The 20,719-nt window shown below is 37.2% G+C and overlaps 1 protein-coding gene across 2 annotated transcripts; it reads right to left on the bottom strand.

Moving 5' to 3' along the window:
• Positions 1–15,303: 15,303 nt before the first annotated feature.
• On the bottom strand, positions 15,304–19,779 carry LOC113298984 (DEAD-box ATP-dependent RNA helicase 31-like). 2 transcript variants are annotated; one of them, XM_026547887.1, is made up of 10 exons: positions 19,413–19,779; positions 19,140–19,246; positions 18,696–18,751; positions 18,334–18,558; positions 17,755–17,961; positions 17,586–17,672; positions 17,406–17,501; positions 16,969–17,184; positions 16,246–16,428; positions 15,304–15,746 (listed from the first exon to the last, which is right to left on the bottom strand). In XM_026547887.1, the coding sequence occupies exons 1-10, from the start codon at positions 19,718–19,720 to the stop codon at positions 15,516–15,518; spliced, it is 1,716 nt and encodes a 571-aa protein (XP_026403672.1). In that variant the 5' UTR covers positions 19,721–19,779; the 3' UTR covers positions 15,304–15,515. The 2 variants fall into 2 exon arrangements, with proteins under 2 accessions (XP_026403672.1, XP_026403674.1); XM_026547889.1 differs by having other exon boundaries at positions 15,304–15,743.
• Between the last annotated feature and the right edge of the window lie 940 nt (positions 19,780–20,719).

The raw sequence follows: 20,719 nt of genomic DNA, 5'->3' as shown, positions 1-20,719 counted from the left end.
CTTGGTCCTTGACTTAGGCCTGTGGAATTCCATCTCCTCGCTGTTCTTGTTTGTTGTTGTTGATGATTGGTTGTACTCTCTTGTTGTGATCTTGTGGCTTGACTTATCATGTTAGGCATTGCCGTAGGGGTGTGCAACGGACGGACGGACGGATGCGGATTAGGGGTCACCCGCGTCCAATCCGCCAAAATTGCGGATTTGAAAAATCAAACCGTGTCCAACCCAATCATCCCGCGGATTTGACATCCGCGGATCAACGGATGATGCGGACCGGATGCGGATTAACCGCGGTTTTAATCGAAAAAAATTAATAATAATCATAGATTATAATAAATGTAATGTACTCCCAGTATTTTTGTTTAGTTCAGCGGTGTTTTGATTCTTACCTCAAGGTTCAGTACTATGATTCAAGGTTCCCAACTTGTCACACCCCTTCGGATGACGATGACCATACTAATCTTAGTAGTGCTGTATCTGCATTTACCTATTTCTTGATTTCTTTTTAATTTTGAAAGTCTGCCGTTCTTTCAACTTCTCACACCCACTTACCGTTCTTTCTATTCTGCTTCTCTAGAATTTGAACCAAGTTGGCACGTAGACTAGAGTTCAAAACTCATCATATTTCAGTTGATGAAATCAGTAGTCATTTCTACTACTAGTACTCAGATGCCATCTTTACAATCATCGTTTCTACTTTATAAAATCATAAAATTCCAACATTTCTTCATCAATCTCATGACTTATCTTCCTTTTTCATCATCTTCTCCTTGTTTATAAATGATGCTATGTACGGTGCGGACGAATCCGCGGATTTTAAAGTCCAACCGCAACAAAACCGCTAAATGTGCGGATTTGAGAATCCCACCCGTAACCAGCCCATAGTTCTTGCGGATTGAGTTTCACCCGTAAATTTGCGGACGGATACGGGTGAAATCCGCGGTTCCGGACTTTTTGCTCACCCCTAGTTCGAATGTACTCTCGCACAAGAAACTTGGAAGTTCATGGGCCTACATCTAGCTACAATGGATAATGACAATAGGTCAAACCCGTGCAACAGCTTATGAATGCCCACACACCCAATGCGGACAGTGTTGAACCTTTGTGACTTACTTCCCACAAGAAAATTTTGATCTTTAGTGGGCTATTTGCTTGTCGTATCCTCTTCGACCTGAGGATATCATCCTGGGTTATTGTGGTAGATGTTTGGGTTGTAGGATTTCCTGTTGCAGTTGGTTGCTCATGGTGCGCTGATTTCATCAGCACCTCATATCCACTCTTGACTGTGCAGTGTCCAGTTTTTGAGTGAGGCCTTATTGGGGTGTCCGGAATCGGAGGGTTAGAGATGTGTATGCTTCTAATTAAGTTGGTGATGGCTGGTGTGAATATCTGGTTCAGCAAGTCACAGTTCCAGGTAAAAGAATGGGGTTCAATCAGAGAACTAACCATATTATCTCTCAAATGTCATGTATTCGAAATGTTTCTATGCATTGGGATCCATTTTTCTTTGATCAAGGTTGATTTTCCATCTTCAATCTGAACCGTACAATTATCATGCACAAACAAAACCACCTTGTATAGATTTTTCCAAGCTGCACTTGTTGAATCTGGTGGTTTCGATATGCACTCGTTTCCTGAGCAATGCATAGTTATGTTTTTTGCTGTCTCGAATCCCTAGTCCTCCCTGACTCACTGGTAGATTTGTTTTGTCCCATCCAATGATTTGTAGCTTTTTAGTGTTTGCGTCATAGCCCCAGAAGAAATTCCTTGCTATCTTATCCATTTTCTTATGGACATAAGTGGGTAGTAGCTGAGTCATCATGATATGATTCGCTGTTGGAATTAGAAAAGTGTTTATTAGCAGCTGTCTACCTGCCTGGTTTAAGCGTTTTACCATCCAACCTTTATCTTTCCTTTCTAATCTCTGAAGCAGTTGAGCAAATATTGGTGAAGAATTTTTACCGTGTTTGAACTGAACTCCTGAGTAAGTTGGTGGGTTATGAGTTGTTTGGATTTGCAAGGTGTCAGCTAGCGAGTGTTGGATATGTTGTGGGGTGTTAGGATGATGAATGGATATTGATTTTTGTTTGTTGACTGCTTGACCAGACGATGTTGAGTAGGAGAGTAAGATCGTTTGTATATTGTCATAGGTATTCTAGTCCGCTGAGCATGTAATGAGTAAATCATCAACGTACATGAGATGTAGGATTGGAGATGCTTATGTTGATATGCACAGTCCTTTCAGTTGCCCATGTAGTCCTAGCTGTGTCAGGTTTGTACACAAAATTTTTGCACACATAATTAAAATGTATGGTGATAACTGGTCACCCTGCCTGAGTTCTCTTTGTGATGGATACAACCTTGTGGAGTGCCGTTAACATTTACTGAGTATATGACAAATTTTAAACATAACATGATATATTCAATAAATTTAGTTGGGAGTCCCAGGGTGCACAAGGTTTGTCTTACTATCATATGCTTTATGGATGACCAACTTGAGTGCGATTTTTGGTGTTTTTGTTGGAGGAGATGTTTTGATGTAGCGGAAGATTTATGTTGCAATTGCAATGTTATCATGCATGACTCGATTTGGTACAAAGGCATTTTGGTAAGGGATAATGAAGAATTGTAAGATTGGTCGTAGTGTATCAGCTAATAATTTTAGATATGATTTTTTGTAGACTACATTGCACAATCCAATTGGACGGAAATCATTTATACTTATGGGGTTATCGGTTTTTGTTAATAAGGTTATATTGGTACGGTCGAAATGAGTGTCTAACTATACATTTCAAAGAAACCATGAACCAATACAATGATCTGCGAGTTTGTCGTGTTCCAATATACTTTAAAGAACTTACTTGTGTACCCATCGGTCCCGGAGCTTTTTCATCCGATGCTGAGGAGATCCTTATAAATTTCTTCGGTTGTTGGAGGTCTAGTTAAGGCCCTGCATTGATTGTCAGAAATTCTAGGTTGCACACCATTGAAAAGCTCCATGTCAATTATTTTTGGTGGTGCAACATATTGGTGATCAAAATGTTTTACCAGCAAGCTAGCAATCTGTTTTCGACTATCCACCTAAATGTTGTTTTCATCTCTCCAACGATGAATATGATTTATTCTTCTATTGATTATTGCTTTCGTGTGGAAAAAAGTGGTGTTTAAATCTCCATTTTTCAACAAGTCAATCCTTGAACGTTGTTTCCAATAGGTGTCACGGCAGTATTGCAGCATCAAATGTGAGTTACGCATCTCTTTAGCATGTTTCAACCAGAACTGAAGTTCAGCTCCTGAAGTTGATGCACATTTTGATTGTGCCAGTTGAATTTGAAATTCCACTTCCTTCAACGGAGTTGGTAGGTGACCAAATGTTTGTTTGTGCCATAGTTGTAGATCTTGTCCCGTGTCCTCCGTTCTTTGTCGTAGATTGTTAACCAACTCGCTTCACTGGATTGTTGTCATGCATTAATTACTATTTCTTTTTTGGGTGTAAAAACCAGAGGTGTTCCATACGAAACAACCTTGTTGAATTTCTGTTAATAGATTGTTGTTACAGTAGCAAAGGAGCATGGTCTGACCCAATTTTTGGTAGATGTCTAATGAGTGCACGAGGATGAAGGTCTACCAATTCTTGTGAATCTAAACTCCTGTCTAGCCGTTCCATAATGAACTTTGAGTCCGTCTGCCTGTTAGACCAAGTGTACAGATCCCCTTGAAATCCAAGGTATGTAAGTCCATTAAGATTGATGAAGTTGTTGAAGTGTTTAGCTTGATTGTGTTTATTTTCTTGTTGATCAATGTCCTCACTAAAATCTCCATGAGTATCCATGGAAGGTTTGGAGTTATTATAATGTTGTTAAAGTTTTGCCATAAGTCCCATCTTGCGGCTGGTTGTGGAGGTCTGTTAGAGCATTTCTCGGTTGAACCCACCAAGCGTTGGTATGTCAAGGTTGGTTGTCATATTTTAGTATCAAAAATAAATTAGAATCGCTTGATTAAATTTTACTAGAGTCAACTTCGTTTAGGTTAGACTAGAAAGTCTAGGAATGTTGAGACGTACAAGTATTACCTTAAAGACCTGAAGATCGTGAAGACGTATCGACTACAATGAAAAATCATCATTCCACTGAGGTATAGTACTACTGACTTGACTTGTTTCTGTTCCTATCGTTGCTTTCAAGTCGTTTAAGATTGAAAACATAACATGCAAAGTTATATTTAATTCTCTAGTATTAGACCTGGTCATTTTATTATGATCAAAGTTTCAAGGAAGAATATTTGATTACGAAGTATAGCGTTTATATTTTGAATTTCGTAAATGTGACATCGATATAATCTATGTAACTCGTTACTTGATTATGTATTGGATATAGGTGTGATTTCATCCTAGGAAACTATGTTTGATTACATATGTTTAAAGGAAGTACATATACGAAACTTGTTTCGTAATCGAAAGGAAATCAATAGGCGTTTTGGTTCGGTTTTCATTGAAGATCTATTGGATGACCAATTCGAACCTAGGTAATAACTTTGGTAGAACCGATCTTGACTTATGTTGAGATTATGGTAGAACTGATCTTAACCTAGTTTGGGATATGCGGTAGAACCGATGTTAACTTATGTTGAGAGTCTTGGTATAACTGATCCTTACCTATATTGGGATGCATGGTAGAACCAATCTTAACTGTTGTTGAGAGTTTTGGTAGAACCGATCCTTACCTATATTGGGATACTTGGTAGAACCAATCTTAACTGTTGTTGGGAGTCTTGGTATAACCAATCCTTACCTATATTGGGATACTTGATAGAACCGATCCTAGATTTTGTTGGAGTCATAGTAGAACCGATCCCTACCTATATTTGGAGAGTTGGTAGAACCGATCTTAACCTATGTTAGGAGTTATGGTAGAACCAGTCCCAAGAGCAAAACCGATCCTTCATATTCACATATTAATTTACAATTTTGTGTGAGTATGGAATTAGGTTTTACTAAATAGGAAAGTTTTGGATGTCGATATAATTTGGACATGAATATAATTCTTATCTTTTATTGCCCAAAGATATTCCTTGATACTCAAGGTGATCCCAATCTGAAATATTAAGAATCTTTGAATTAAGATTTTCGATTATATGCTTTTGATTTTCCAGCAAATCAAAAAATATCTCTTGGAAAATTATATTAGTTAAGTGCTAAATTGTAAGGACCCTCAAGCTCGTCAGCGCTATTAGACCAGTCAAGAGACGAATTAACCGATAATGACTCGATTAATTAGAGACGAACGTAATTAATAGAAATTAATCTAACAACGATCTAGATACGAAACTAGTATCACTAGATAGATCTAGAAAAGTTATGCGGAATAGACTACTCGAACGTGTCATTCAGACACCGGACGAAGAAGATATCATTAGATTAGTATGAAGGGCAAATAATCTTTTTACATCTAAACCGCCTGGCTGACCTTATCATTTATCTGGGTGCATGTATCATTTTCTTTTGGCCTTATCATCACCCAAACGTGTCGATGAGAAATGGGTTCTCTTTTCTTTTCTCTTTCTTATTCTTTATTCTCCGTTCTTCTTCTCCCTGTTCTTTCTCTTTCTCTTCTCTGTGGATCTCAATTCAAAGGATTGAGTTTAGTTTTTGTTGGTCGTTCATAGCAAACTTATTAACTGGATGAATCGAAGATGAAGTGATAGTTTTAGAGAGTTGATTTGGTTTTGGAAGAGAAAGAAAAGATGAACCGAATTAGGGTTCTTGAGTCGATTTGGGAGATTATGTGGATTTGAATAAACTGATGTTTGTTATGAGTTGTTAATAGATGTTGAAGGATAGGGTGGTTATTAATTTGGAGATATGAAGTAGTTCTGAGGATGAATCAAGAGTTAGGGTTTCTCAGAGATTGAATTAGGGATTCGTTTTAGTGATGATTAAGAAGAAATTCAAGGATGGGTTTTGAAGAACGTGATGTGAAGAAAGAGGTTATGGTTTTAATTTGAAGTTTTAGTTTCAAACAAGAACAGTAATTGAGAATTGGGGAATTAAGGATTTCAACTGAAGTTACTCTTTATTAACAACGACCAATTCAAAGATTGAGCTAGTGGATTATGGATCTAAAGGTAGGCGAGGCTTGTCATCAAATCAGGTGGGAACTCTGTAACCTTCTTGTAATCATTAAGTTCCTTTTCATATGCGATCATGATGTGCCATTACTTCTTATGAGCATATTTGTGTGTAAATGATTGGGTATGTTGTGTAATATGCATTGTGTAGATTCTCCAAATGTTATATCTATTTTTATGCTTATTATAGCCCAGATGAGGCAATATCGTTATATAGAGGAATATTAACTTTTATAATTTCTTGTGAGAATCCAATCGTTTGCATATTTATGCTTGAATGCAAAACCTTCAGGACTTATGATGGTAGTTTTTGAATCATGGTTTGTATGGGCACTCTGTGTGGATGGCGCTATCATTCGAGTCTGGAGTTATTCTGCTTTCGCTTTCTCTAATGATTTTGGCGAGGTCTGAATGACATATTTTAGTTGTTCTAGTTTCACTTTTGTAGATTCATCCGGTGGTGGTCTTTCACAGATATTGTTATTATGGTACGCAATACCTGAGGAAGTGGAATTAGAATAACATTCTTTCATAAATGATATATTACGATGCTTGCTTATTGCTAAGTGAATAATTTGATGTGTGTTTGAGTGAAATCCCCGCGAGGAGTGACTGTGGTCTCCCCACAACTCCTTGCTAAGTCTTATAGCCCAGATGAGGCAATACATATCACGAGAAGTGCATATAATAGCTATCTAGCGCGTAAAGCGGAAAATTAGTACTTTTTATTTTATAACCTAATTTATGTCGTTAATGACCCAGATGAGGAAATAGTATATCGAGGTATTTGGGGAAATTACTCTTACACATGTTATGCACAATGACATGTTTTAAATTACTACTTCTTTAGCACTGTGAAGCATATTAGTGATTACTTGAAAGTTATTTGTTTCCATTGGGAACCCCTTTGGGATGATGTGCTCACTCGTTCCCACTTCAGTTTTCAGTAATCGGAAGAAAAGGTGCGCTCGAAGATAACCGTTTCGTAGCTTAAAGCTTTTATCGTATTAGAGATGTTGCGTATCTTTTGTTTATGTATATTTTTTGTTAATATGTAAAACAATACATTATAATATTCATATCACTCGAGAGATCTTCATTTATACAATAACAAAGAGTATGGGTTTGTTTTTGGGACTAGCTTATGTAATTGAGATTCTTAATTAAATTCATTAATCTAGATTTGATGCTTTCAATTAGGTTGTAATCCTATTATCTAAGCATGTGATTAGGTTGGGGCGTCACATAAATTAATATTAGATATTTTCTAATGAGAGATTTCAGAATTACATGTTGGATATTAGTTGGAAATAGGAAAACCAAAATTAGGTTCTTATTTCATATCTTGAGAATATTTTCAGTTTTGGATTTCCTTGTTGTCCAAACAACCTTGGTCTATAAATAATTGAGTTTTTATTTCTTGCAAACTATCCTAAGAGCCAGACAAACTTCATTCGTGTTTTTTCTGGTGGAGCCGTCTATCCGGAGAGGAAAGTACCCTAATTAGGCGAAATTTCTTATGACCGCTCGTTTAAAGACTTCTGTGGGATCAAGAAGCTCTACGAGTATCGTCGGTGGGACACTATATAATTGCATTGTTATTTTAGTTTTTGATTACCGATTTGACTGACCAACGGTTGTTGAAACTTTGATTGCACCTAGTTTGATTATTATCGAGAGACTTCTCTTCTGACACAAGGGTCACTCAAACTAGATCAAAGTATTGACGTGATCTTTAATACTTTTTTTTTATCTAAAGACAACTTGTGATCATCCATTGTCAACAGACTTCGTTCTGTGTATGATCGATCATCAATGGATTCAAGTTTGTGGTCTGCAGGTACATAAGAAGGCAATTGAAGATTAGAAGACAAGAATATTTTTCTTATCGGTTTTCGTATCTCGTGATTTGTACACACATCTTGATCGCTGGGATCCGACTTAAATCTGATTTATCTTTAATAGATTTGATCATATAGTCGGTTAGATCGGCAACTATCATTTGGTGGATTTTTCAATATCTGAATCTGATAGTTGTGAATCCGAATCTAAGTTACTGAATTGGATTGATCTTGCCCGACAAAGGAGTTTACTAGTTTAAACGGAAGAGCCTTTGTCAAACTCAACGAATCTTTTTCTGAAAGATTATTGGAGTAGTTACCAAACAGCTTTGTTTCATTACTGTTTGAAATATGATCAAAAGGATTTGAGTGCTTAAGACTTTACATCGGTAAAGCAACTCAGGATAGTGATTTTCAGTCTTGCGATTCACGTGCGTGACCAGACGGTCGTAGACGCCGGGATACTAATGGAACTAAATAACTAGGGGTAGATTACTTGGTCTCAACTATACGAAGTTGACTTTGTTCTTTGTATAACAGATTAATTCTGAGAGCATTCAAAACTGGACTAGGTCTCAAGGTTTTTCAGCATTTGTGGTTTCCTCGTTAACAAAATCTTGCTGTGTCATTTACTTTACTTCTGCATTATAATTGTTTTATTATAATAAAGTAAATAACACTTGTACGTTAAATCCTAATCACTTGATATTGATCTTATAGCAAATCGTTTTTGGACCGTAACTATTATCAAGTGAATACCTTGTTGTTGTATTGTCTCGACTTTGCAATAGAAGATCACACTCGATATCAGACTTATAAGTTGAAACGAAAAGCGTGGTGTATTTGGGTACCCTCGTAGTTTAAAGGTCCATAATTACCCGTAAAAAACCAAGGTTGTTGAGTTTGTTGATGTTGATGATTTGGACAGATGTAAGCATGTATCATACTTTGATTAACAACTAGAACAGTGACATTAAGGAGGGACGTCCACATCAAGCAGAGGCCACCTCTATGTCCAATACATGGAAATAAAAAACAACTTTGAAAAATCCTAGACTATTTTGCAAAAAAAAGACATATGCAAGACATATGCTAAAGTTTCAAAGCAAAAAAGTAAATCAGTTTTGAACTTGGGTGTATACTCACGGAGTTTTATAACTGTAAAAGGGTTGTGCACTCCTTGATAGTTCCAAGTTAGGAAATTCATGTTTGTTACGAGTGTTGGTCCGGGGCAACACCTCGCTTTGAGTTTGTAGAATCTTCAGCCACAATCTTGTCATCAAGGGAAAGCTACCATGCAGGAATTCTCGTCATTGAGTTGGTTGTTGGTCGAAGAAGAAGAATAACGCCACAGGGATACTAATTACTGGTGGTGGAGTGTTGTGTAGGCGGGATGAAGTGTGATATGTATTGCTTCTTTGTTTCCCGATTCTTGAAGTAGGCGCCTCTGAATCCAGTACATTCATTTTGGTGGTGTGTTGTTCAAGTTCAACAATTGAAACATATTTTCTTGCCTTTGGTGGGGTGGCCGAGCAGCAAAGTCCGGTGTATTTGGAAACATCAAATGTTCTGGTGCTTTAGATGTGGTCTACATGTCCTTCTTGTGTATGTGCGGATAGGCTGTAATGGATGGTGTCATTCCTCTGGTTTGGCATTGTGGGAGACGATCACTTCTGGCTTGCCATTCATATTGTGAATCAACATGATAACCTTTGCATCACGATGCGGAAAAAAAGTGTTTAGCACTTGGGTGTGGTCAGGGGTGAAAAAAGACAACATTCTTGTCATTCTGGGTTTTGCTTTCGGACTCGGATTTGGGTTCACGGGTGGTGCAGATACCCCGATCTCATTGGGCTTAGTTTGAATGTTAGCCTCTGGTTCTTTCATTATTTCTTTGCCTTTCGGGACTTGGTCATGTTGTTGTGGCCTTGTGTTGATGTGTTCTCCCACGTGGGTTGTAAAGCTAACCGTGCGGTTAGGTGGAAGTGACGATGTGTCGAAATGTGGCCCTGATGTTAAGACCTTTACCCCAACATTCTTGACACAAACAATTTCTGTGTTTGCAGTATTTACATGGGAACGATCTTTATCGTTCTGAATCGGAAGTGCTACACTTCCCCCATAGGTTTCTCCCATGAGGTGTAAAATTTTCACCCCTTGATCCCCTGGATTGGAGCTAACAACGGGGCCCTTTTGTATGGTATTAGGCCATTATCCCCATGACACCTCATGGTGGAAGATATTGGTGGACATGAGTGGGGGATAACTAGCATTTTCGGTTATGAATACACGGCTGAGGAGACTGACTTGGGTAGTAACTTTGTCAGGCTGTGTTTTCTTACTGACCGAATTCCAAGCCAATCCACGACGAGTCATCTCTTCAGCCAACCAAGTTGGTACTCTTCATGGCCTAGTGACTGACCATATTCATGGGCTCGAGTAACTCGACTAGGTTGGGCATCTCTGTAGAGTGACGATTTAACCTTGGACTACCAATTTACGACTTTACCCTTGGGTTGTAAAATGAATGTTTTACCCTCGGTCCAAAAATCACCATCTACAACAGGGCAAAATACCTAAGTTGTTTATTCCTTCTCAATCAAATAGTCACTTAGAAAGGTATACTAAATCCGCATGGTTATTTCAATCAATAAGGCTGAGTCTAGTGGCGTTATTTTGTATGATGATAACGACCAAAAACCGTGGTCTAATGTAAAATAAAGAACGCGCAATCGGGGGATATAAAAAACAATTGGGGGATACAGGAAAGGGACAAAACGGGATCGAAATATCAAATCAGGGTCACCCCTTATCTAAGTATTTTACCTAATACCTAATCTACCCCTCACTAATCAGGTTTAATGTTTAATTATAATTAGGAAAAATCTGAAGTATTTGTTAAATGATTAGTGTGTATATTTATTTGTATTTGGGTGGGTGAGGTGAGAGTAGAAGAAGGTAAAAAGTATTTGAAATGAAACTTTTTTTGGTGAAAATGGAGGATGATTGTGAAGAGAGAATTGTTGTTAAGAGGTTGAAACTTTGATTTTTTTTCTTTGAATCCACCATTTTTGCAGCTGAAAAAGCTCGGTGTCGGCATGGACGTGGTATGAATACAATGCCGGAAGCATCCATACCGGCATGGTATTCATACCATGTCCATGCCGGCACCGAGCTTATCCCCCATTTTGAAATTCATGCCGGCATAATATTCAACCAAAAAACGATGTCGGGACGCTATGCAGGGGTCTGAGGGGCGTAGCCCCTCCCGGCTGGTTTTAACAAGTCTTCCGGCACAGTTAATTAATTCTCGAGCATGCCGGTACTGCTACCGGCATAGTATGTTGCTTAAATTTGTCTGCCGGCAGATGATGTAAAGTATCCAGGAAACTTAAATTTTTTTTCACCTTGACTACCGACATTGATAGATTTCTATCGAGCATGCCGACATTTAGTTACGACATTGAATGTTAGTTACCAAGTATGCCGGCACCGTTTTCCGGCATGGTCTTCATCAATTCCGGCATGGTCTTCATCACTTCCGGTGATGTAAAAAAAATCCGACATGGTCTTCATCACTACCGGCATGGTCTTCATCACTTCCGGCATGTCTTCATCAATTCCGGCATGGTCTTCATCACTTCCGTCATGGTCTTCATCACTTCTGAATGTAAAAAAAAAAAGTCGTTTTTAAAGTGAGGAGTAGGTAGAGAAGGAGAAGAGAATTTGAAAGGGAGTGGGGAAAATTTAGAATTTAAAAGGGAATGGGGAATATGTGGGTTTCAAAACCCTAACCGCAAAGAGATTTATAAGAAATGAAGATGGAAATGGGGATATGATTTTGTTTTTTGATTTTAAGTTGTTAGATTTTTATTTTGAGCGAAGGGTATTTTAGTTTTTTTGCCCCCCAAAAACACCCCTTAGCAAACACTATTGGTTGGGGGAAGTAATTTATATTCCCCAATTATTTTTTATATCCCCCAATCACGCGTTCTAAATAAAATGAAATTCCCGTTCTCTCTCCTCAGATGCAGGTAACGTGGGAGGGGATTTAGGAATTGGCGAGGATTGAATCCTCTCCAGAAAAAGTGAAAAGCGATGATTGTCTTTTTCACTTTTATAATAAACAGAATCTAAAAGTGGACACACTTTATATATTTAAAATATTAAAATTTATAATAAAGATATTTAAAAATAATAAAACTCTTTAAAATTAAATATAATATATTTTGTGCGAGGAAACAATCCTGGCCCCTTTCTATTTTCCCTCCCTCACCATTAGACTAAGACTTCCCTCCTACGTGACGTGGCGCGACTGTACAAGTACCACCTTACCTCCTCCAGTAGACTCAGCTTAAGTGAGCATTCCAGTCCAATTGCAAACACACTCTGTGGTCTAGAGTCATTTGATTTGGGAGACAAAAGGCTATCAAGCACTTTTGTAAATATGTTTATTCCTTAATCCCAGAGATAAGTAATAATTAACTACACATAAATGTGGCATTTCAAATTCTTTTCGGATTACCAAGCTAACTGAGTAGAACGTTCGTTACAAGAGATAAAACAATTCCAGGGCTTTGTGAGAATTTTCTTGCCATAGCACGAGTTTTTATACTTTAGGACTTTATTTTTCTCGTTGCGCTTTTCAACAAGTAACCAACGAACTTCTAGTGTTCAAAAAGATAAATCAATTTTAAACCTAGGGAAGCAACTTGGATAACTTAGTTTATACTGAATTGTGATTTTAGTTTTGCTTATTGGGAAGCTAATGAGGTGGAGATTTTTTTTTTTTGTTTTGTTTTTTTACTCAATGAGGTGGAGAAGTAAAATGATGTAAATGTCTCTATTTTTTCAGTTAATATAATAAAAAAAAACAAGCACAATCGATAAATTCTCTTCATGATAATCAACTAGTATAATATCAACTAGGTCATCTCTCTCCTCTCTAAACACGCGATTTCCGGCAGGGAGGAAAATCTATTTCCGGCAACCTTAACTGCTCATCTTCTTAGATCTGAGCAGTATCAAACCTAATCTTCATATCTCGGCTTCGATCTAATCTTCTAGAGAAATAACAGAGATAGTAAACCAAAATCCATAACTCAACCTACACCTTCATCAACAAAACCCTAAAACAACCGCCATGGATTTAGCGATCATCTTTTACTAAATCCTCGATTCATCGGTCTTCTAACTTAATTAGGTTGCTTGATTGATGTTTATTTTGATACCCTACTTGTTTCCTAGGATTTTAACCTAATTTTTGATACTGCTCGGAGAGATATGGATTTTCGTCTGAGTTTTATCGGATGCGGTCTCCATCGACAACCTATCTGACCCAGGTTCACAGATGCAATAATCTATTCATTGTTCAAATTCGAGGTAATTTTTAGGTTGGTATCACCTCAATCTCATAGTCGAAATCAATGAAGGAACATTCTTTGGCTATTATCATCATACCTATTATCATATCATGGTGTTAGATGTTCTCAGTAAATCTCACTTGCTAGTTTGCCTAGAGTTTACTGATTTTTAACTTTTGATTTCTCTACCCCTGTGGAAACCTTTGATTTCCATGCTTACCTCACATGATAAACCAAAAGTTACCTTTTTATTTATCTAAACTTTGATCTGTTAGGCCTCTATTGCACGTGATATTCCATACTCAATTGCCTTTCCTTGTTGGTTTTGTGTAGTCTGTAGAACCTTATTTCTTTCGTGTTTGTTGTTTGCTTTCCTGCATAACCTCTCCTGGGCTTGTGAAATATCTTTATTACCTGCTTGTTTTCTTATATGAACGTGTTTTGAAAATCGAAAGTCAATTTTAATCCACCAGATATTTTCAGTCAAAGTCTTTTGCTTTAGTTTGTTGGTGGTGTCCTGTCCTTTAGTCTCATCTCCTTGCCTTGTGTTTTTTGTGTTGTGTTACAAAGTTCTTTGTGATTTTGAATTTCAAAGTTGTTATGCAATGATTCTCTTGATTTCGTATATTAGTTTCTCTCCAAGGTTCTGATGTTTCTCATGTAATTTGTTTTTGGTATCAATTGAGTCCTTATAGCTTCATGGAGGCCTTTCATGATCTGTTTTTATCCTTGTTAGTCTCTGGGAAATAGTTCTGCGCCTTAATCAGTGTTCCCATACAAAATAGCTTCATGTTTTTCATTCCCAAGCATAGTTTTACTTCTGCATCATAATCAGAATCTCAGCCAATGAATTTCAATTCCATCTCTCAATCAAAGATTGATAGTACTAATCTTCAGCTTCACAATAACCTCGTACAAGCGTTAATGCCATCATTAATGGAACCTGTGACAAGCCATCCTTTCACTCTGGTTCTCTTTTAAGATTTTTAGTTCATTTGTAAGTCTTGATCGAGGTGACATATCTTTCTCTGCAAACTCCATCATCAACACCTTCACATGTTGATTTATATGAGTGTTAAAATCCTAATATGGTATCACAACTTCAGCTCCATTATATACTTCAGCAACAATCATAAGACCTAATTGGTATGCGAATCGGCTGGTGAACTCGACAAGTTGTTTCTCAATTTAGTTGTGTCTACATTTAAGCAAAGTTGTACTTCAGCAACAATCATAAGACCTAATTGTAACCCTTCTTGTATTTTTTAGTTTTCAGTTTTAGTACTTGTAGTAAGTTCTGTATTAGTAGTGTTTATTAGCTTCACTTTAGTAGTAGTAATGTCTATTAGCTTCATCCTTTGAGGGCAGAGATTGGATTCTACTTCAACACACAATCAAATCCAAAAAACGCAGTTTGAAGTCATGGATAAAGCCGTTAAACAAGAAGATTGGCAGAAATCAATTGAGCAGTACTCCTCAACATCTGGAGACAAAAGCCTAACCAGCATCTCAGATCAATTGCAACGAACCACAGCACCAACAACCAAGTTCCTCTCGACACAACGTCCGTCAAAAACACAGTTTTTCTTGTGGAAAACATTCGTCGAAGCTCTGCGAAGCCTTGACGAACTCATCCTCGCTAATTCCAACGACAACCGCTGCAATTTAAATCTGGAGAATGCTACTTGCATTATGATTCAATACCATGTTATTATTATTTCTCCGCTTATCTGTCCAACTGTATTCGATCTTACGGGTATCACGTACCACTTTGTAATAGCCCTTTAGCAGTTAATAAAATTTCATGCTTCAACGAAAAAAAAAGATAAATCCTCTTCATTAAAATGGAGAACTTGCTCACGAGTTATGCTACAGCCTTTAAAATAATTTAAAAAAAAATGAATATTGGCTGACAACATTTAAGGCAAACGCTATAATTAAGATCGATAATGAGAGGGAAAAGAAACTGCCATTTTGAAAATTGGTTTATTAAGGAACTGGGAGATTGGAATATAAACAACCTCACAAGAACAAATATAAGTTCAATATATCAAGCATTGTCACTACACATAATGTGAAGTTGGTGTATCAAAAAAATAAAAATGTAACAAAATGTGAACGTTGAGAATGGGAACATATAGAATTCAGGTGGTGACGATCCGCTAGAAACTTGCCTTGATCTCTTCATTCAATAAGATCTAAGACCTGGAACATTTTTTAATCCCATCTTGCCAAGGACGACCTTTCGGATGGCTGGAGGGGTATCAAGTCCCATACTCCTGCTGAACTCATTTGCACGCTCGACCAGCTTGCATTTATCACGGCCCACTGTCTTATTTCCGTTGTAGTACCCGAGCCATGCTTGGTATGCTGCCTCTTTGCTTTTCATATCAATCCGGGACACCGCCTGTTCTACCTGCTGAGGAAAAGAAAATCTCAGCACAGAAACCTGATGTCAAGTTGAACACCAAATGAGGTGTGAGGGGTTCATGCTATACTAACATTGACTATGTTAGAACAACGTCCAGTTGCTCATAATGTGATGGATGTTTTAGATGGAAAATCTAAAATCTGAGACACAAAACCCTGGTTGATTGAAATCAAGGACTCTAGTCACTCTGACTGGACTAGCAGCCTGCAATGGACAATTGGTGTTTAGCACTCATTTCCGCAAGAGAGTGTAGTAGAAACACCAATGAGATGTTCTCGTGATAAATCAAAATGCTTTTATAGTCATCTTTTTATTCTTCTAGGGTGCATTGCGTTTGTAAAGAAACTTCAAAAGTGGAACTTCAGGGGGCCACATTTCAGTCATCCCACAATCAAAAAATTGCTGTAAAACAATCTTACACAAAAATTCCAGATTTGTATTGGTTACCATTCTGTATCTGAAACATAACTAGGATATTCATACTCACTTTTTTCTTTGAGTCGGGATCAATCAACGTCACTGAAGCTTTTATTAATGATAAATCTCTCAAATTAGATAAGAAGAATTCCTCCCAAGGAGCCAGCAGCAGTATTCCTTGCCCTTGTTTACCTTTGCGACCTGTTCGACCAAGTCGATGTATGTACTGTTGTTTATCAGAGGGTAATCCAACCTGCAGTCAGGCTACGCTGCTTAGTAAAAGTTACAAGATGGCACTGGATAATAGGGACAAAATATTGATTCCAGTCATGAAGAATGGTTGCACAGGTGCTTCCAAGCAGTGTTTTTAGAATAAATAACAAAGATAATCACCTCATATCTATTCAAAATTTTGAGATTGACTCAATGGGAAAAGCACATAATAACATGAAGGACACATGACAACTACCTAATCAAATTAGTACCTAATGTTAACCGATTCACATTGTATCAGTTTAACAAAATAGGAAGATTCAACAGTCTTTGCCATCAATGAATAATATCAAATCTAAAACTTTTCTATTTTAAGTATATTCCGACAAATGAATTGCGAGTATTCAGCACTGGTTACACCAACACCTAATTCTTTAGCAGATCTGGGGTCGACTTATATGCAATCTAGCTTCTGATTAAGTTGAATATTCAATTCTAAATATAACACTACCATGTTCAGTCACTCGGAAAAGTTTAAATTTTTGGATACCTTTACACATTACTTAAGAGGATGCAATACCTGTATTACTAAAGTAACATCAGGATAGTCTACTCCACGTGCAGAAACATCAGATGTCACAAGAATAAGTCCTGTTGACTTTCGGAACTCATCAGACACCCTTGTTCTGTAACTCTGGGCCTTCCTCGAGTGAATCTCGCGTACGTTCAATTTAAGGTCAGAAAGGAGTTCAGCTACAAGCTTTGTGACCATTGCAGTAGTGCAGAATACAAGAACCTGCAATTTCAACAGTAATTCATTTGAGAACTAAAAAAAAAAAGTTACAAGACGTAACAGCAGCTCACACATCAAATAACCATAATAAATACCCTTCATAAATATAAAAAAATAAAACAGCAAAAAGGTTTCTTGAAAACCCAAAGTATTTCCACAAGCAAATTAAGGGCCTGAGACTGAGAACTACAGAGAAAAAAAAACTGGAAATCATCCATACATACCTTATAATTAACATCATCAGCAATATGATCTTTTAGAAGTTTATATATAACGGAAAAGTGTTCGCTGAGTGGCGCAGTTAGATGGGTCTGTCTAACCTAAAACAATCACAAACAAATTCAAATAACTATAATCAGAACGGTTATATCACTAACAGAAAAGGGGGGGAATAGATATCTTACTTGCGAGTGTGTCTCCTCGCTACCTTCATCAACAGTGTCGATGTATTCGTGATCACTTTTTAAAGCTATGTGACAGATATTATGAACCTGTTAGCCAATAACACTTTGTGAGCTTTGTCTCAAGTCATTTTTATATAAGATACGTTAAGTTGTAATGATAGAATGAAACCTCTTTTGGAACAGTAGCAGAAAATAGAAGTGTTTGCCGCTGTTTTGGAACAGAAGCAACAATCTTTTCGATGTCCTTTTGGAATCCCATACCTAATAATTGGTCAGCTTCATCAAGAACAAGCACTTTTACACCCTTCAAGCGAGTAGCAAATCCAGGTGTAGTCACAGTATGGTCTTTAAGCCTTCCAGGTGTCGCAATAAGAATCTAAAGAGGAGAGACAAGGTGTGATGAATTTAGAATTATACAAGAATCAAGTTTTCACTTCAGCAGTTATTTTATCTTTACTATCCTCAGTTAAAGTTCCCTGAGAGAACATTAACTGAGTTATCCTAGTTAGGAGTAAAACCTGTACTGTGGGGGGAGTACACGTGGCATCGGCAGATTAAAAGGAGTTCAGTCCTAGCATTCAAACTTAGACGGATCCTAACCGAGAAACCAGCTATATGAAAATTTTGACCCAAGGATGCTCATAGGATCTAACTTACGCTGAAGAGTTTCCCTGGAAAATAACTGTATATTCTGGATAGTCATAACTAATTTTGCATGCTATAAATCTTTTTCGAACAAAGAATTTACCTGGCAAGGCTTTCCCAACAAACGTTTCCGCTCCGTATCTTGGCTTGTGCCTCCAATTACAACTTGAGCACTGATAGAAGGATGATGCTTAAGCAATTTCATAGCCTCTGCAGCAACTTGGCATGCCAGTTCTCTTGTTGGGCATATAATAAGCACACTAATAGGAAACTCGTTTCTACTACAATCCACTGAAGTTGACTTTAAAATGTTCTCAATTGCTGGAAGCTGCAATCGATATTTTAATTAGAATCGTTATTTTGAAGATGAGTATAAGACTTTGTGATGTCTCACATCTTGAGCCTGGATACTAAAGTTGAGAATAATGCCAATCTCATCGAGATCAAAAAGGTCAAGTTCAATACCAAAAATGCTACAGTTTTTCCAGTTCCTGTCCTTGCCTTGGCTAATACATCCTTACCTGCAACACATAATAGATCGCAATGAGAAATAGAACTATTCAGAAACTTGGAGGTGAGATAAAAGTGGAACTGATGGAGAAAATCTCATTTGCACCTGGTCTTCCAAACGTATCAGGTCGACTAAGTTGAGATTATATACATTCCAAAGAGGTCCAAGAATATGGTAGGTTTGAGAATCATGAAATACTGACTGTGAAGAATATGGTAGGTCCAAGCAAAACATATAAACACACCCCTGTCTGGGTCGTCAGTTACTATAACCACAGAAGCTTATGCACTCGTTCATCGAGAAATTTAAAAACAAATAAGTCTCTCCATAAAGCTGCAAAATTTGCTTAAGAAGGTGAGATTCATTGTTATAAGCTGGAGATGTTAATTAAATATAACCTTTAAGAATGACAGGAAGAGTTGCCTCCTGCACAGTAGTCATTCTCTCGTATCCCATATCTTTTATTCCCTTCAACGACAAGGGAGAAATTGGGCACTGATCAAATCTACAGACATCCAAAAAAAAACAAAAAAAAAAACAAAAAAGCGAAGGATCAGCAATAAAAGCATCAATGGAATTCAAATATATTTAAAACAAATTTTCACCATATATTAGTAAGTTTTCCTTTTCATCAAATGAAAATGAGATCACAGTTAGAACAAATACATTACCTAGTCTGACTCAGGTGAGAATCATTTCCACTTGATAATTTTGGATTTGTCTTGCCATCATTTTCTTTGCCTAATTCACTCAATAAATCTCCAAATACAGGAATTTCATCCATTTTACTGTCTGGTGCTTTTTGAGAAGCTATTTGTTGTTTCTGTAGATTCCCACCTACCTGAGCACTCTCTATACAGGAGCTAAAAGTCTTCTTCTTATTCCTCCTCTTCATGTTCTTCTTTGTAGCAGGGGTATTATTATTACCTTTAGATACCTTCGATTTATTAACAAGTTCACCCTCTGCTGCTCTTTTCATTTTCTTTTTTGTTGCTAGGGTTCCACAGAGGCTGAGAGGAATTAACGTTTTGGGGTTTAGGGTTTTAATCTTTGGGCTAGAAGGGGTTTTATTAAGATTTATTTTTTTGTTGTTATTTTTGCTAGTGGGAGCGAAAAAGCCAAGACTGCTAATTGGGGATACCGTTTTGATTAGGGGCGCACCGATATACATATAGAACAAAAAGACAATTGTCTTTGGGTTGGTCACCCTAAGTTAAATGGTACCCTCATTAGCATCCTTAGAAAAAGCGAGCCGAAGAGACTCACTCGGTGACCAGCAGCATCTCTCGTGAAATTGGGCATGTGAAAAATACTAGAACCCCCTACTATATGGGTTCAAACATATAGAAGCCCCACCAAATGGATCATCCACTATCAACTCCATATTTTCATAAAATGACACTAATAGGCCCAGAATATCAATATTTCTTCAGATCTAGCCCATAATTAATTATTACGAATTTTAATAATGACAAAACTACCCTTTAATATTTATACAGGAGGAATCCCAGAAGATATTTTCATTTTTCATTTCTCTTTCGCTCTCTTCTGCATTCTTTTTCTCTCTCCGCTCCTGCGATTTTAGATCTGTGAAGAAGAAGACGAGACGATTTTGCAGGTAATCATCAGTTAATCACCAATACGAATCAATCTTTGAATAGATTTCATTTGAATCTAGGTTTTTGTTGGTTTCAAGTTGCATCGGGTTAGGTTTTCTTTTGTTCGATTGGGTTTTTTGAAGATTTTGAATCGAATCTAAGTTTCAGTTGATTCGAAGCAGCAGAAATCATTTCGGATTAGGTTTTTGATTAGGTTAATCATTCTTACTGTTGTTAGTTCAATTTTTGATTAGGTTTTTGATTTTGATTTTAATTGATTCTGTCCAGATCTGAGAAGAAGAAGAACCTGATTTTTTTTTTGAATCAATCGAATTTCTTCAATGTCGTTTTAACCCTAATTACTTACTTTTTGTGCAAAT

Source organism: Papaver somniferum, chromosome 7 (assembly GCF_003573695.1).
Source record: "Papaver somniferum cultivar HN1 chromosome 7, ASM357369v1, whole genome shotgun sequence".
NCBI lineage: Eukaryota > Viridiplantae > Streptophyta > Magnoliopsida > Ranunculales > Papaveraceae > Papaver > Papaver somniferum.
Note: the sequence above shows the minus strand (reverse complement) of the source record. Positions and strands in the feature narration are given on the sequence as shown.